This window comes from Chelon labrosus, assembly GCF_963514085.1.
Source record: "Chelon labrosus genome assembly, chromosome: 21".
Lineage (NCBI taxonomy): Eukaryota > Metazoa > Chordata > Actinopteri > Mugiliformes > Mugilidae > Chelon > Chelon labrosus.
The window spans coordinates 8,050,063-8,069,061 of record NC_140354.1 but is presented as its reverse complement, the minus strand read 5'-3'; the positions used below and the strand labels follow the sequence as shown (position 1 = coordinate 8,069,061).

The following is an 18,999-nucleotide window of genomic DNA, read 5'->3' as shown; positions in this document are numbered from 1 at the left end:
AACTATGCACGTTAATGTGCCGCATTAGCATGCGTTTGAACTTTAAAGTGTTCATTTATGTGACAAAGTGTGTTTTTCTTTATGGCTGTGTGCAGTGGTGGGAAGTAACTGAGTACATTTAGGCAAGTAGAGTCTATTTTATGCTGCTTCCTGTATCTAATCAGCTGCAGGTACTAGTCACTGTGCAGACTGAGGCTCAAATCAGCCAGAATACTATGTAGAGGACTACACAGTAAGAAGTATTATATTTGTGTGGTATTCTGATCTATTTATAAAGGTGGGTTTTCAGTCTTGGTGATTATCAACAAAAGGTTTTGAAAATACTTTTTTATTTGGGGAAAAATTAGACTAATGGAAAACTAAGGTATTAGCCACAAACAAATATCAGATTATGAAATATAATGTGTTGTTATAGATTTAATCACCCGGCCGTAGATAAAGCAGTTAAATCAGCTCCACCTCAGACAGCTCGAGCATTAAATCGCACTCAGTAACAGCAACTGAATACAAAACAAAAAAGTCATTTTTTTTTTTTTTTGTGGTTTTTGCACTGCAGTATTGCCACTGTGTTTCACCCTTTACCTCTCCGAAGGGTGCGAATGTTTCCTCCACCCCTGCCTGTGTGTGGGGCCGCACGTCGGCTCACAGCCCCCAGTGTGAAGGCATTTCCCATCACGGCGCAGCGGACGCTGGCGGACAGCGAGGCGGGCCATTGATAAATTGATCAGGGCGAAATTGTGGAGTAGTGAGACATGCTCTAAATCCCTCCCCCACCGCAAAACACATCCCACGCGCGCACACTCCCCGGCTCTGGCATCAATTATTGTGGATTGCGTGGTTGACAGAGTGTAAACCAGGTGCCAGCCCTCAATCCAATTAAAGGGATTTAATTGGAGAAAATAAATGGAGTGTGTCCGCAAAGTGCTGGCTTACCCACATTTAGTAGATTTTTTGAAAAGTAAGGTTTTGTTTATGAAAGAGCGATTGAATCTAATAAAGCCTCAAGGCTGTTGCTTTTCCCAGACTGCCGTGCTCCACAGGTCAGTAATGCAAACAATCCAATTTCTCCAGTCTGAGAGCTGTACTGGCATGTAGAAATGGGATTATTATCTAAAATGGGCCCAGCAGGTGTTTCCGTGATACAGTGTAATTTTAGGAGGGTGATAGTGTTCGCCGTGGCCCGGGCTTAAATTCCCAGAGATGCTTTTAAAAGAAAATCTAACAAATAAGTTGGCAACTGCGGCCTGTTAGTGTTACCACCACAGAGCAGGCCTGTTTTCCCCCCACTTCCCTGTGCATCACCCGCAGTCGTCTGCGCGAGACGGCAGCCATGACAGCTTGAGGAGTTCGCGGAGCTAAAGAGAGGCGTCTGAGAGCGGTCAGGTAGCGCTCATGGTGGTCCCGACTTTTCTACACCTACCTCTTTTCTATCCAAATTTGTCCCCGGGGATAAGAGAGTGTGGCTCATTCCCGTCGCCAACACCCCACCCACCCCCGCCCGCCCCTACCTCGACTCCTCACAAGGGACAGACATGCATAATTCAGGATTGTTATCTGTCTGCTGCTAACCCCCTTCTTCCCCCATACACACACACACACACACACACAGATCTGCAATGAAACAGTCTGACTGCACATCAATGATTCACCAGACAGCAACCCCCCCCCCTCTCCGCCGCTCCCCTTCCCCTCCGTTGAGGGAATCATATGGAGCCGACAGGGACTCCACAAGCATGCAACTTCCTATAATTGGAATGAAAAAGGGTGAGTGGGGGAAATGCTGTATCAGGGATCTGGCGAGTGCGGCAAAAGTGTTCAAACAGCCATTCAGCAGTGTCAACCAGCAGATGGGCGACTGGGTGCGCGCGTTGGCCCACTCGTTAGCCACCAGTGGAGGAATCAGGAGAGAGGCGACGCAGCGGCAAGGGTTTCTAAGCGGGAGAGACACTTCAGAGTTTAGATTCATCGCTGTGTAGAAGACAGATTTGAACTCTCTGAAATGCAGCAGCTCCGGCACTGGAGGCACTTGCTTTAGCCTCCTTCCCAGCTTCCTGCTGCGAGCGCCGCCGTTTCCCCAGGTTGCCCTCGCCTCTTTCATCCTCCAGGCTCCCTTTCTCTCTTCCTCGCCGCGCTCACCTTTTTCTTTCTTAAACATCACAGGAGCAAATCGGCAGACAAGCGAATGTACAAGTTTTCTCAAGCTTTCAAGAATTACCACCATTTCATCACGGATAATCACAGTTAATAACCCTTCTCATTAAGGAGACGAGAATCACGGGTCATTAATATTGTTAATATCTTCTCCCTTTCCTTCTCTTCTATCTCTCTTATTCCCCCTCTCTGCATGCCAGAGGGAGTGGAAACAAAAGGATGACTAAAAAAGAGCTTAGCGCGACAGTGATTAACCGATCGGGGTAGATGGACTGTGATGAATCAAAGTTATCTCTCAAATCTTAATAACTGGAATTAGCCCCTGATTAGATGAGCTTTGGCTACAGCAGGGAGTAGTCTGCATTTTCACTTCAAAGAATCCCGCCCATGTAAACCTGTCCCTCCTTCCAGTGCAAAGCAAAGACAAAAGATTTCAACACGGGCCAGTGGAAACCAGAGCGATGGATGCAAATACAAAGCGTATAGAGAGATAACGCAAGCGACAGCGCTACACCTGTTCTCCTCCCAGGATTCCGCCATTATCGTGCCTTCTTTTCCGTTTATCTCTCCCTTTCAGTTTTTCCTCTTTTTCTAACATGCTCGGGGTCCAGTGGGAGGTGTCAGTCTCCGTGACAGGGTCATAATGAGAGTGGCACTCTCCTTCATTTGCATATGTTTGCCATTGTCACAGCGGTCAAGGAATGTCATGTCGAGATTCCTGCATGCTTAAGTAATGGCATTTTGTCCCCACGAGGAACTCTGGCCCCGGTATCATAACCCCCGCATGTGGGGAAAAAAAAGGGACTGAATTAACATGACAATCAGCTGATTCTAAAACAAATGTTGGCAGTTTTATCCCCTGCAGAATCTCAGAAGGCTCATCTGCAGTCTGAGGAGCAGGGCGCTGGCATGACGCCGCCGTGGAATTGACTCTCGGGTTTATATGACCAGAATGTCAGAACACCCCTCTGTTCGGTTATCAGTTTTCATTTTATTCGGGTCTTTATCTTAGTGATCAATAGCAATCTCAAAGAAGTCGTTCAGTTTGGGAGGATTTTTAATAGGGTATGCGTCAATATCACTTTGTTCTGACAACTCCAGAAGAACGTGAATCAGAGAAGTCTCAAAAGTTCTTGGGTGTGTTTTTGATAAGGTCAAAGGAGCACAGCGCTTGTTCTCTCTAGTAAATTAGTCTGAACACCAAACCGGATGCATCCCACAAGTTAATCCAAATTCTGACACCCAGTGTGGAGTAATTAGTCCCAGATGTAAATATCTGTTATGCAACAAAAGAGACAATGGCACCGAAACAGACAATTATCTCATCTTACGGTGTTGGTGAAATGCTCCGAGTCTAATCATGTGTAACTGATGGCTTTTTCACAGGGCCTGCAGGCTTATTTGGTTGCGCTTTTGTTTATTTATTTATCTGCATTTTTTACCATGCAGCGCCTGAGCCCAGACAGCACCGTGCCTGAGACAGACAGGTTCATTACATGTCACAGGAGTTCAAAGTGATCCTCCGTCTACTCTGTTTATTAAGTGGCGCTCCAGCGTCTCTGAGGTATAGTAACACTAGCAGTCGCGCCGCTAAGAGCGGTCCCATCTCGGTACAAGGCTCCGCGTGCGGCGCCTCCGCTGCAATGTAATGAAGAAATCAGCAAGGGATTGAGGAAAATGAACTCTCTTTCTAATACCTTCATCCGAGGCCGTGGAGCAAATAAGTGCTCCCAATAACGAGGAAAAATCACGTTAGAGGGGATGAAACATATGTGACACGTGAAAGCGATTAAGCCCCTCGGAAAAGAGCGGCAGGAACATGCGCCACATCTAAATTGAGTCGGACGCAGGGCGAAGACACCGAGTGTTTATTTTCCTGAATTGATTTTTCCACAAATGAGATGGAAAAATGGAAAGATGGGAGTTTGCGAGGGAGGAAATGTGAGACAAAACAATAACCCACTCCCCAGTCTATTTGAAATCATAAACCGGCTGTAGTGGAGAGGAAGACCGGGATTTGGGGCGCTGGTGGGAGTGTGTTGTGAATCTGCATTAAATTGGGCTGCTTCTCCACATCTCCCCGCTCTTTCCCTCGCTCGCACGCTGTAATTGGTTGACTTGGGGGAGGGGAATAGCCAATGCACCAAATATGTGCCTCATCATGAGGAACTCTGCTGAAGGTGTTTTGTATTTTGTTGTTGTTGTTTACCTCTTCTTAGTTTCTCACCTTGGACTCGCTGTGTGGCATGTGGTTGTAATTAACACATGCTGCAGCCTCTGGTGAGTGTTAACAGAGAGACTCGGAGTATGATCATGTGGCTCGCCTAATTAAAATGGACCCGACTAGACAGCCTTTATTTATGCGCCTTCAAGACAAAATGAATGCCAGTTGCCTGTGGAAATCATCTCGGGCCGTCTCTACGCCTGACTGTCTGCGTGCGGGGCTACAATTAACCGAGCATCAGCCGCCGAGTTGGGTACAACAAGAGGCTTTCATGCAGCTGGCTGACAACCACTCAGTGTTTCGTTTGTGTTGCATCAACTGATTGCCGCACGTTAGCCTGTGCCGAGTCGCATTACACTCTTCGCCGTAAACTCTGTTCGGGTTTGTGAGGGCCTGCGGGATTTGTCACAAGTTTGCTACTGTCACCGTCAGCCGGTCATTAAAACCAAATGAGCGTTGTTCTACAGAGGAATGTTCACGCATGAGACTATGGATGAGACCAGAACCGTTTTCAGGCACTGAAAAGCTTAAGGTTCACTTTAAAAAAAATGTTATGTCATCTCTGATCTGACAAAGCAAGTCGCTTGTGTACGTCTACCATGGAGGAATGAGATAGCGGTGCTGTTTGTTAAGTATTCACGCTGTTTGGTTTATGCAAAGACACCGCAGAGCTGTTCATGAATCTATCTGCATTGCTTAATGTATAGTCTGGAGGAACACTTCCTGCCTCCTTAGACTGTTAGTGTCGTACAGTGGGAACCGTGTAAAGTGGAACGGCCTCGGCTGAAAAATGATCCAAGCTGCCTGTGACTGAGCTGAAGCCATAAAGCTGCCCACTCCATCATGACTCCTATCGCTGAGATTGAGCAGCCCGCTCCCATTTGAGTGATTTCCCTCCGGATTCGACGCAACGCAATTAGTCGCCAGCCGTATTTTGCCTTTGCGTTGCTCTTTGACCCTCCATCGCACGTATGAGTCAGTGCAGCACTCTGCTGTTATGAGTTCCTCCTAACAGCTCTTGTATTTGCACAGCCCATCTCCTCTTGGCCTCTCAACACCGTCCCTCCCAGCACTACTAAAGAGGATCACGGTTTGCTGGCGAGCGGCCAAGGCGTTGTACCTGCTGAGATGGAATATAGCCTTGACCGTCTACACTGGGGTTAACAGACAGTCTGTGTCTGAGTACTGTACACTGGGAGTTTCTCAGAGACTGGCAGCCTCAGCATTGGGCATCGCCACAAGGCCTTCCTGACCTCTTTGGCTCCTGATGCTGACTGTAAAAACAAAAACTCCACTCCAGAAGTGATCTCCTTAAGTAAGGGTTTCCAATCCAATTTTACACAACGAGAGTGCTTAAGATTAGAGATAGTGTTTTTTATTGTGCTCTTCAGTAATAGGAGTAGAAGGGGTGAAAGGAGAGATGGAGGGAAAGAGGGAAAGAGGAATGGGAAGGACGGGAGATCGATAAAGGCTGCTCTCTCTGGTTGCCTTTATTCTTTGTCGCCGTGCCCGTGGAGATGAGGTTTAGGCAGCTCATGGCTGCAGGCCATGTAAGAGGGCATTAAAGTGTCGCAAAGGGACCTGCTCTTTTCTCATAAACAGACCTGCAGGTAGAGAAACACTCACCAGGATCCCAATATTACGACGAGTCGTAGCGCTCGTTCGCAGCCATAATGAACAGCAATCTCTTTCGGTGGAATGAAATGTGCTGTGTACCTGACTGGTTTGTCTTGGAGGACTTTTCATTAGGCACAGTGGATGTTTGCCGCGTCCAGCTCGCCCCAGCGAGGAGGGGCGTGTGGTTGCACTGGGACAAGCACAACTCCTCTGATTTGCATGGGCCTTTTTTCTTCTCCCAGTTCATTTCCAGTTGAATAACTCGTTTGTCACATACATCAGAGGAAGGCGAAGATCATACGAGAGCCAGAGTTACTTTGTGTTCCCCTAATGAGGCCTGTACTCTCCGCCTCCTTGCTTTTGCCTTGCTGCCCTTTGAAACAGCAGCGACATGGTGCTACAACATTAGTAGTTTTCTTTCTCCGACACCAAGCTCCAGGCTGTTATCCTGTTTGTGTGTCACTTGGCTCGGTCTCAGTCCTTTGCACTTGTTTAAAGCTCCAGTAGCAACAGACCTGACACAGATACAATGGCCTGTGTGACTTGTAATGATTCAGATTTTGACCCGAGTACACATACACTCGAAGGCAGAAGACGGTTTAACAAGTTTAGTAGAACGTGTCATGACTAATGCAGAACTGAGGCACGAGGAAGCGTAAACTACATCATAGATTTCCCTAAACTTAGGAGCTGTCAGATAAATAGCAAAGGATATACTGTGGCAAACAAGAAGCAAAAACCAGAAGCTCCTCTACAGAGTGCTGAACAGAACGACTAGACTGAATAAAGCACTCAAAAATGTCAAGTTCTTTAGGAATTAAGGGTTTCATTTTCTGAGGGATCCACAGAAAAATGAGCTCAGAATGCAGTCAACACCACCTGCTGATTAAGTCTTCAGTCTTTTCTTTAAAGTCTTTTAAGTCTCATGATTTGATCACATTTCTAACACACACCAAAAAACAAAAATCCTTTTCATGCAGTTCTGTGTGAACGCGATCCCATTATTTCACAGTCCTTTTGACTGTCTGCGTCGATCAACCTCCCATTCTCAGGCACTCTGTCATTTTAGCTCAAACGCAGAAGCAGTTTACGCCTAAACAGTTTAAGAGAACTTAATTTGGTTAGTGGCTTCGTCTTGTACCACTCCGCCTGATTGGCATCTAATTGTTATTAATGAGAGACAAGCGCAACAATATATTTTCAGGGACAGGCTAGCCAGGCAATTGTGTGGGGGCCCGTGAAAAAATAAATAAAGGCCTCCAGATGGCTACCTTTATTTTGCAATGACCACCATAAACGCAGTTAAATCTATAAAAGCCCTACAGTGTATCACCAATACGCCACGACCTCTTCTAGGGACACCCTACCATCTGTTGCCTACTCTTGTCTTCTGTTTGGAGTAGGTGTGTTCAGTATGTTTTCTTTGGACACTTCTTAACGAAACTGGCACGTACCTCTTTGCCTAGGGCGTCCAGAAACTGAGAGGATCTGTCTTTTCCGCACGTAGATCACAATTTTTCTTGTTTCATCAATAACCAAATAGTTTGGCAGACCCAAGCACTAGTGAATATGATCCAGGAAGTCCAGGTTTTGTAACTACTACCAGTGTGCATGCATTTGATTGACCAAAGCAGTGCATGGAAGGACGGCGCTCCAGTGCATTCAGGCAAAATCTTTCCGTCTCACGATCCTGCAGTGATCTTCCTAAAAAAGCTAATGAGGACGCTGTTAATTTGACACCCGAAGGTGCCACCGTTTCCTTCACTAAATCAGAGTAACCCAGCTAGCAGTGGGGATGAGGGCTTACGCTGATCCGATCTTTATGTGAAGATGTTTTGCGGACTTGTAAACACACCCCTCAGTGCAAACACTGCTCGGGTTCACGGGCTTGACAATGACTAAATAAAAGACATAACCGCGGCTTTGATCTCTTTAATGACACGAGCAGCGTTTGATGTACAAACGCAACACCTTCTTGTTTCCGGGCCGCTGAGCTCCGCGTCTCCGCCGGACCGCTGAGCGCTGATGTGTTGACGGCTTTTGCACGAGGCTGGTTAAAAGGAGGACACGGGATCGGGTGGTTTCAGCTGTCATACCAGGAGGTGCATCTTTTTTTAGGCAACCAACCCCATTCTCCTTTTTAAAAAATGGGCGCTTAGAAGTTGAAAATTGCCAACATCAAGAGCTTCCTTGAATTAGGATGCCCTGCAATGCAAGTGTGTTATATAATGCCGTGACTGGAGGGAGAGGAAAAGTAGAGCACAGGGGTAGAGATTAAAAAACTTTCTGCATAAGAAGAGAGGAGGGGGGGAAGAGATGAGCATGAAAGGGAATGGGGGCGGGGGATTGAGGGAGAGACAGAGGAGATAGAAATATAGTATAATGGAAAAGAGAAGGGGGGATTAGGTCAGGCAGGAGTTGAGGGGTCCACTGTTCCAGCAGGAGCAGCCCTGAGGCCTGTCAGGCTGCAGGAGGCTGGTCAATCCTTCCCCTCTCTCAAGGCTTTTTTCATTTAGATAATGGAGCATTTCCTTAATTGGCAGGGCGCAGTTTCGGCCGAGGTTTGTTTGCCAACACGTCAGAGTAGAATTATTTCCACTACATTTACAGCATAGTGTTGCTCAGCTCTCTCATTAAAACCACAGCCTCCTCCTGCCCAGATAGCTTTGGAAATCCGCAGAAGGAGGCCAAACACCACAGCAGCGAAGAAAGAAAAAAATAGCCGGAATAAAACACATTTATCTACTATCTCACCGTCCCCAGCCGCCTTGTAAAGGAAGAGACAGAAACTTCTCTATGTGTTTACTGTTATTGTTTTTTCTCCAATCATAAACCCTCACTTCTGGCTGCCGTTTCCTCCTCCTCTCTTATCGAAAGAGTTATGCGTTGGGCTCGCATGATCTGTATCTTTAAATTTGATTGAGGGTATTTGCAGGGGGTGTTATTGGATTTCGCGGTTATTGTCTCACCTTTTCCCTCCGTGTTTTTAATGTTGGGATGGATATCCGCTCCGGCAGCACTGATCTCGCTGTTCTGCTCATTAGTCTGGATTCACGGAGCCTAGTGCTTCGCAACAATAAGACATGCACTTCTGTAGTCCAGCCATTACCCAGTTTAACAATGTGCACCAGGCAGAAAAGTCCATTATTTCTGCAGCTCATCATCTCAAGCATCCACACGAGACAAAGGGTGTGTGAAACTGCTTCATTGCAAAGGGCCATCTATCACTTAAGTCAGGAGCAGAGACTAAAAAGCAAATGTGGAGCAGATACCAAATACTGGGTGTTCTGGAGGCATACGGACGAATCAGACTCTGACAAGTTTTTCTGGTTGTTTTACCACCTGCTTTCTCCACTCGCTCCTGGATTAGACTACAGTTTGGTGGTATATGTAGCTAAAGTTCTACTTAACTGGGTGGATGTCAGATTTCAAAAAAGGTATTTCAAAAAGATACACAAGTACTGTTTCTAAATGCTAAATTACAACCTGAGAAAGAACCAAAGGAAACACAGGCGGGTGTCCTGAGCGAGGCGAAAGCTCAGAGTGAGGCAGGTTGCTGTTTAAAGTATGAAAGTGGAGCTCGGAAAGGGAGCAGCTGCTAGTTTAACAGACCTGTCATTGAAATCAAAGGCCCTAATCAAAATTTTATCAATTAATTGATCTTTCCTCTTGTGCTTTGCCACAAGTGCAATTGAGATTCCCCCTGACTCTTGCCCCTCCAACAGCAAGCCATGCTCTACAACATAAACTGTGTTCATTAGCCAAGATCAAGGATTTCTCTAATCTGAGCTGAGATGTGATATGATGGCTGTTTCCCCCGACTTAGTTGGTTTGCAGGACAACTCTCCCCGGTTGCCTTCCCGATCGCACCAGGGAGCCGGCGCTTCTTTCATGCCGGCTGCACGAGTCAAACAATGTAGTTTAACTTTTCTCTTCAGCCGTAGTTCTAAAACTCTCCTCCTGCTGTGTGTTTCTCGCAGGGTAACCAAGAGGCCACCAACCCCCCAGAAGCGATGGCCCAGCCGTACACCCCAGCCCAGTACCCACCTCCCCCACAGAATGGCATCCCCGCAGAGTTTGCGGCACCGCACCCGCTCCCGACACAGGACTACACCGGGCAGAGCCGGGTTCCCGAGCACGCCATGACCCTCTACACGCCCACACAGACGCACAGCGAGCCGGCCGGCACTGACAACAGCACGCCCGCCATCACCGCCACCACGACCGCACCGGTCAGTGCCCTTCATCATCTGCAAACAGTGTTCTCAACAGGCTGTCAACAAGTAAAATATATTCATATTATCATCTTTTTAACATGACTGTATGACTTGATAACTGTGTTGTTGTTGTCCTCATGTTGGCTTCTACCTTTAGCGTCTAGTTTCTTTCTACTTGCAGTTAGCTTTACCTTGTAATAGTAATTCTCTACCACTCCCCTTAAGCCTAGATGCCTTAATACCGTCTTCTTGCATTCAGCCATCAATAGAGAAGATTTACACGTTTCCAAATCCAAAATTTGTATGTAATATTGAAAGTATGTAGTTTCAATAACCCTATTATATATTATACACAATTTTCAACAAGGTATATAAACAGATTATTTCAAGAAACTTTAGTAAATAATTTTATGCATAATTTAACATATAAATGTTATCCATTTACATTTTTAATTATCTCCCTAATGAGCATTTTGTCGCTCCATTATGTTTACATAAGTTTAATTTGGAAAGTTACGTAACTTTTGTTGCAATGTTGTGAACATTTAAGTCCCAAACCCTCCTATTCGTTTTCAGGTTATTCTTATTCCTGCCCACCGTCGTCTTCTTTAGTTGGTAATCTGGATGTTTTGTGCGTCACCAACGCGACCTTTCCTAATAAAGGGCGAGGGTTAAGAGTGAGAGTCAATCAGAGCGAGAGTCGCAGCGCTGCACATTCATGAGCAGCAGCTGAGTTTGACTGAGCATGTGCCCCGTAAAAAAATGACAAACCTTCTCCAAAAAAAAAACAAAAAAAAAACATGCGTGCTCAAGCTGTTTTATTTATTTATTTGCACGGAAGAGATTTGACATGAATGATTCAGGGTATGGGGAAGTCACGCCATCACCTCTTATCCGTTTTGGTCTCAGTTTATGGAGCAAAAGACTTATGTCATCTTTTCCACCTGCAAAAAACCATTTACTGTTTACACCTGAGAGATAGAGATTTACCTTTAAACGTGAGACGTGAAAGCGCCGCTGTTTTTTCCTTCTTTAACTCAACATTATAGTGCACTGAGTAGAAAATACACCTCTGGCAACAGCCTGTGAGTGAGTTAAATTCTAAATTATATATTATATTCATTCTTGTGTACTGATACTCTTACATAAAATGCCTTGACCTGGGATTTACCTTCACAGGAGGCAGATGTAGATAAAAGGAAGAACGACTTATCTCCAAACTTTAGAGATGCGTCTAGGAAGATGGATAATACTGGCTGAGATGAAGGAATAAGACCTTCAGACCTTCTTTTCTCCTTTAGCATGAGAACACCTGCTGTGGGAGGTCACGGGGAGGCCACAGCCTCCTCAGAGGGATAGAGTCACTCATAAAGAACGCTCTTAATACCTCCATTTTCCCCGCCTTACAATTACAGCACAGCCATGAATATTTGGCAGCAGAAAAGTGCTTATACGGCACAATTGGAGCAATAGCATCGCGCAGCGCATTATCATCGCCTTGTAATGTAGCAATGTTTGATTTGAAGATTTGTGTGACGCTCTCCAACTGCTCCGTGGTTATGTGCTGCGTTTACAGCAATGGCTGACACACAAAAGAGTTTAAAGTGAGGAGAGACTTGGCAGGAGGTTCACTCTCCTCCTCCCACACTGTACACCACTCCTCCGGTCTCTGTCGCTCACTGTCTCCCCTCGCTCTCCATTTCGCATTTGATTTCATTTCATCTGTTCCCCCGCTGTGAAGAAAGCCCAGAGATGGTGGCCATGGAGAGATGAGAGCTCGCCTTGCTTTTCCTTCATGCTCTTCTTCTCTCGCTCGGTCCCCACTTTTCCTCCATCTTCGCGAACTGCAATCCGCACTCTCCCCGCTTCCACCCGTCTTTTCTCAGGGAGGACAGAGGGATGAGATTAGTGGGGTGTAAACAGAGAGTCTAATCCTCGGGGGCCACTGGTGTAGTGTCGCCCACCGCTGTGTTCCCCAGCTTTAATGACAGGCCCAGCCTGTTTGCTCTGGGTGCCACAGACGGGCCCGGGCGCCTTTGATTAGGGCACCCTGCAGAAACACAGATTGAGGGAGCAGATCAGCTACTCGCTGCGGATCTCCCCCTCACCCTCCTCTCTTGGCTCGACTCTGCTGCGCTCAGCTCCCCTACCCCGCGACGACACTTTACTCTGCACATCTTCTCGACTTAAAGACTTAAAAAGAGTCAAGAGAGTGAAAATTCAGTGAAACGTATGGATACTGTGTGAATTCCCTGCAGAGAACGAAGAGTGTGTATGTTTTAATGAGGCGCTGGCACTCTCTTCACTTCTCTTCCCTTTGTCTGTCTGTGCCTACCAGTCCACCGTCTATACTGGGAAGGTGGCGTTGTCCAGAGCCAGACCTCTGGGACCTCGCTCTGTGCCATGTTCAAACAAGATGACTTGAAAGCAAGCGACTTGAGGAAGAGAGGCAGCCTCCAACTTTTCTCCAAATCCTTAGAGATGAGGGTAGCAGAGGGCTGCCAGGGAGCTCTGCTACAGAAAAAAAAAAATAAAAAACTGAGCTCGTTATCTGGCTCAGTTCAAATAGTCTGAGGTTTGGTTGAATTTCATGAGTAATCATTCTCTTTTCAGATAACAAATTAAGGCAGTGGCGTTAGGGCAGCACTCAATTCCAGATTTTTCACAGCCCGTGTCAGCGGCATGAAGACTTTCCAAAGGGTATTCTGGGGGACTGTGATAACAGTCGCGCACACACGAACACACAAGGGCATGCGGCAAACATGGGCCAACACATGCAAACACCCGTACATACACGCGCGCACACTCTCTCATCTCTCGTGAGCTGTGTTTAAAGGATCGAGACACCACCAGGGTGTAGCTTTCAGAGACGCTGCTGATGGCAGCATGTAGGCCACCATTAAAAGGGGATGACTGTGTTATCTGTGAGTGGGAGGGGTCGCTGATTTTCCCCCCACCGACTATAAATTCCCATTTCAAAGATATCCACAGTGATCCTTGACGTTAAAAACTCACCTCGATCGTTTAAACGGTAAAGACTTTACTCGTGTCAACAAATGGCTGAAACCCATGGAAATATGAAAATACCAAACTCACAAATACGTGACATCAGCAATCAGGAGAAAGTAATGCACTTGTTAGGGACTATTTTCAGCTGCGCAGTAACACATAGTCAGTGCTACAGTGTTGACAATGATGGAGAAGATACATCGGCTTTGGATTCAATACTTGTTAGGATTAGTTGTTTGAGTGGTGCTTTGATGGGATTTGTTGACCACAAAATAAAACTAGAGTAGCATCATACTTATATATTAATATGGCCTTCAATGGGTTCATCATTCAGAGTTGCACTTGCATCCAAAACATTGCAGCATAGTTGCTCAGTTCGTCCAATAGTTGCAGCAGCCTTCTCTTTAGTTTTTGTGTATCCAGCCTTGTACCTTTGACTGTTTAACTCAAAGAACCACGTACTTTCTAATAGTTAGCCAAGTCTGGTATTGATCATTCAGAGAGGAGAGTTTCAAGCCCATGTAAGTTTTACTGGTCCAACTGCCTATCCCGTAACACTGTCCACGCAAACAATTAATGGAATGCTCAAAATAACTCCTCTGGCTATGTCTGCTTTATATGAATCAGGGAGAGGAGGGTGGAAGGGGGGGGGGGGGCGATCTCTCTCAGGTGATGGAGAGGTTATTTTTGCAGCTTCTTTAGAAAAAGAAAACAAACAGCGGAGGGCTGGAAGAGGAAAATAATGAATTAAAGCTTAGGCATTATAATTCTTGTGAGCGAAGACTCAGAACCCCCACCCCAACTCCTATTTAATCGGATGTAATCTACCTGCTTGGCAGCATTCCAATCAGATAGTTTCAATTATGCTCTTGTAATGCCACTCTGTGAGGAGGGGGAAAGTGCTGAGCAGAGCACTTTGCAGGCGATTTGCAAATAACAGCAAGGGAGTCTTTTAGAGAAATGACTGAACAGGAAGCTGGAGAGTTGCTGGAGTTGACAGCTCTCTCACTCTTAGGTTTGCTGGCTTTGGCGGTGATGGCGTGTTTTGCATCCCACCTCCTCCTCCCCATGACAGCAGCTGTCGGGACAGTAAAGTGCCACTGAAGGTGGCCTCCTATGGTAATACGGAGGTAATTATTTTCCACTGCTACACCACCATTTCACAACCAGGCAGGCAGGTTGGAGCCTCGGGAGCATTGCGCAGAGGCAGGCATCCCGGATCTCGGTGACACTCAGAGTTATTGAGTTAGTAGGATGCAGTCTGGGGTGCTTCAGAGTCAGCAATTCGGTATTTGTGTTCTCCGTATGTGTATTTGCCCCTGATGTCAGCGTGCTGCTGGCCTGTCTGAGCGCCGAGTGAAAGTTAATCTGGATGTCTGCAAACACGCGACTGCGCCTGCCGTGATAAAAAGCCAGACAGACAGAGCTGGAGGACAGCGGTGCTCAGTAGTCTGGCAACATACGCTAAAGGTCGATAGTGTCATGTGTGACCGATGAAACAGATTGACCCGCGGGGCCCTGGTACCTTGTCACCCTCCACGGTCCCAGCATCTGTCTGCAATGTGTCACCCCCAGGGCCCAACATGGCTACTCAGGCTATTAACCTCCAGCGCGCGAGGACACAGCAGAGTTAAGACCCCTCCGCCCGTCTCTCTCTGTCACAAATCCACTCCTTACTAGCCGTCTGGTTGGCCGGCCAGCTCGCTGCATTCCAGCTCCCGTGTCCTTTAGCACTTGTTAACCTCCGGTCCGGACGCCGTCAGGACCTGGCGCGACTTAGGAAGCTGCCACCAACCTACCTGGATGGCTCCAGGGGAGACAGAGTGGGACCTTGAATCAAACAACTGTCACTGTTAACAATGTATGTCACCGTCTCGGAATGGGCCATAAAAACCAAATAAATGACGGCCATTACAGTGGAGATTGTGATTATGATAATGAGAATAATAAAGGCGATCATCATTACGATCATGATGATAATGATAATACTGTGATGATGAATTATAATGAATAAATCCCTACCCCATTTCCTAAATGGTGGGAAATGTATCACTAAGAGAGGCCTGCAGCCATCTGACAGCCTCGGAGCAGGATGAGGGTTATCAGTGTGTGAGCGTGCGTGTCATTTGAACCGCTTGTACTCTGGCAACAACCTACTCTCTTTTCACGTCTATATCACTGCATGATTGTGTCTGTGTGTGTGTGTGTTTGCCATGCTCAAAGAGCACTTCCCAGGAGACCTTACAGTTTACATATCACATTCAAACAGCTTCTGTGCTCAATATCTGCCACTTCCACTCTCTCATTTCCCATTCTCCCCGTTTCTTTATGTCGTCCCCTTCCGGAGTCGGCGGCACTAAATCAGGGCTCATTTTCTGTCGTTTAATTCATTTGCTTGCTGTTGTGAAATGGAAACGGCCCCTATCAGAAACACCACAGCACTTGTTCTCCGTTCCAAAGCCCCCGATCAAACTTTATATTTTCCTGATGAGTGACCTCTTGTGGTCATGAGTGTAATTACTTTGCTGTCTCAGATTTAGATGTGGAAGCTGTGCAATGCTATTACACAGATTTGGAAAAACCTCTTAGGAAATCCAGTGGATGGTTCATTTCCTGTCACCCACCAACAGTGAGCACTGATCTCTTTCAACCATGACAGGCTCTCTCCATACTTCAAGTATATTAAGGCCTACAATATAAAGCGTGTGTCTTAGTTGGTTTTTTTTTTCAATCTGTATACAATAATACATGTTAAAATTGTAGCTTTTGGTGCGCATATATAATATCCCTGGAGACATCACTATAACAACACTGCAGGAATTCACTGCATCCAGCGCACTGGAAAACAGTTTTTATATCCAGTGTACAGTTAAATCTGATACATCTTAAGGAGATACATGTGAAGTGGTTATCGTAGAATCTCCAACTAACTTGGAAAGGGAGGGCTAATTGTGGTTGTAATCTGCAACCACGCCACTAGATGGCACTAGGTTTTACATGGTGGTCCTTTAAATAGTGATATGTTCATGGGCACATTATTTTGAACCTTAAGGCAGCGCCAGGCTAGGTGTTTCTCTCTGCTTTTAATATTTAAACTAAGGTAAGGTAAATGACTCCGAGCTCTACTTCATGCTTATATTTTAAAATATATATATTTTTTGTAATAATAACCTCTGGGAGAAAACAATTGCCAACTATTCATTTAATCAAGTAGTGGCTTAAACAGACGTGAACAATTTGTGTAAAATCTGTTTTTTAAAACACTCACAAGCAACCAGTTATGCCAGATAACAAAATAGATTTTTGTAACAACAGTGTATAAAAGAGATTGACTGTGTTGTTTGACCAATGTGGGTTTGTCCATAAAAAATAAAACTTCCTCAGAAACAAGGTCCATCTAAACAGACAAGGCAGCAGCACCACAGTGAAATCCATCACCGGTGTCACAGAGAGAACCAAGTGGAATTTGTCACTGACATCAGACACGTCATTTATATAGAAATGTCAGCATAGCATTCGCATAATGATGGAAACAACAACACTGAGGGCTTTGGGCCTCGCACTCTGATGGCTGTGTGCAAACGTCACCAATAATGTGTCTTTAGTCTAGACGTGTCAGGGCTCTGTGGGATCTATATCCACGCCTTTTTGTCAGCGCCTTCAATCTTCCCTGTTGCTCAAGAGCTAAGTGCAAGAGATTAATAAGTAGATTTGTAATGCACAACCTCAGGTTTGACACCATAAGTCATCGGCTGTTTATCGCTTCGGCTTTCTCGCCAGATTGAAAAATGGCAGACGCTGAGTAAGTTAGTCAGCCAAGCCTCCCACCCCACCCTGCACCCAGCCACCCCCCTATTTCACCACCCCCTCCCCGTGCTTCAGGACCAGGAGGTACAGTATACTGTAGCAGCTAATGAGCAGCTTGTGCCTTCTCTGTGTTTGTTTCCCTCTGGCAGACAGATGATGTGACGCAAACAGAGGGCTCTCAGCAGCTCCAGCTCCAGCACTCAGACTCTTCAGAGAAGCAGCAGCCCAAAAGGTTACATGTCTCCAACATTCCCTTCCGCTTCCGGGACCCCGACCTAAGGCAAATGTTTGGGGTGAGTACCTTGAGGGAAAATTCTAGTTGATCAAATGTTCGTTTTGTGGGTTTGTCAGTGAGCCTTGATGCTACATTGAACAGTTCTACATGTAAAGCACAACCAGAAAAGTAGTGAACAGAACTGTTTATCTAAAGACAAAGAGCACCTAATTAGATGTTAAAAAGGAAGTCAACCTATGCAGAATGTAATAATTCGCATTGTATAATAGTGGAGCGCCCCCCCCCCCCCAACTTTGAACCTTGAAAAGTTCAAGACTCCAGATAAATAACTTTATCAGAGCGATGCGTTTCGGTTCGTGGAGTTATCAGGGTCATCCCTGGCCACGAGCTGAAAAGTGTCAGTCTAATAAAGTTGTTTCATAAACTACAAGTGTTTCTGGAGTCTTGACCTTTTCATATTCCTTTTCCTCCTCCACACACCTTGGTAGTGGTGAAGTTGCACCAGAAATACAACTTCTCCTAAATTTGAACCTTCACGAATGTCAGAAGAAATGATCACATCTTTATAAAGCGGAATATTTGGCGTACCAAGCTTCAAGAAAAAACTAAGCAAAATTTGTATTTAATGACTGAAACCAGGTTTTAAACCGTCATCTAGTAAATCCATGGATTACTAAATTGTCTGGGAAGGTTTTTTTCCTAGCTATAAACAGCTCAATCAGTCACAATCAGGCTCTTAACTCACTGCTGCACTGCAGGTCAGACACTGGAGAGAAGCTGGTCGGAGCCGTGGAGCCTGGTGCAGTAATCTTCTCTCTCTGTCAGACTTCTTTTTAGCAAAGTAGACAGAACCCCAGAACAATTAACATAATGAGAACAATGCTATTTGTTACAATAGGGGCCAAAAAAGCAGAATTAACTTTAATTTGTTCTGTTTTGTTCACAAGCAGACAGTGCTCATATGTCAGGGCATATACGCGGAGGATTGTTTTGTTCTCAATGTGGGGAAAAACCTCTTAAGTAGCTTTCACAGAACATTAAACTGTCAGCTAAAATCGGGACTAAGAAAATTATTTTTTTAGAGATTGCATTTACACAGTGGTCAGACAAATGCAATGAGATTACTTATCAGCAGAGGTCCACAACAGAAATTCTTCCGCTCTCTCTCTGTCTCTCTCTCTCTCTCTCTCTGTGTGTCTTGGCCAATTAATGAGGCAATATAGTGTATAGTTCAGCAGCTCACCCTCATGTCTCACAAAAGCCTCAATAAAAATTGAACCAAACATCCACGATTCAATAACGATAATGGATCTGAATGGAGACGATTGCCAAAAATGTACTTTAAATGTTACGCACTAATTGGACCATTAGAAGCCAGAGGCGTTAATTCTCATCGTTATGAAGACAACATCCAGCTGATGATATTAATTACTCGAGAGCCCTAGCTGTGGCTTTATAAATTGCAGACAACATGGCTGCTCTCTCTCTCTCTCTCTCCCTCTCTCTCTTTCTCTTTCGTTCTTTCTCTCTCTGATTGTTAGCTTTATTGTTCCCAGCTCTGGTGCAGGTCGTGTGGAATCCAAATCACCTCAGTAATTAGCTCGGAGGCTTTGTGTGCCTGGCCGGCGCGTGCAGATATATGATGCTAAATTGATCGCAGCCCACCCAGTCCCTCTCAATCACCCTCCTCACCCACATGTTGCCCGCTGCCTCCTGTTAAGTGCACCCACCTTTCGCTG

General features: G+C 45.8%; 1 protein-coding gene across 2 annotated transcripts in view; it reads left to right on the top strand.

Annotated features, from left to right (window-relative positions):
- LOC311506349 (RNA binding protein fox-1 homolog 3-like) overlaps positions 1-18,999 on the top strand; it is a gene marked incomplete at both ends in the record, with an annotated part of 71,687 nt that overhangs the window by 32,686 nt on the left and 20,002 nt on the right. The window contains 2 exons of one of the 2 annotated variants that reach the window (XM_084570269.1): positions 9,973-10,224; positions 17,175-17,318. In XM_084570269.1, coding sequence (XP_084426395.1) covers positions 9,973-10,224; positions 17,175-17,318 — 396 coding nt within the window. Of the gene's footprint in view, positions 1-9,972; positions 10,229-17,174; positions 17,319-18,999 lie in introns of both variants that reach the window. The other variant, XM_084570268.1, reaches the window with a different exon arrangement.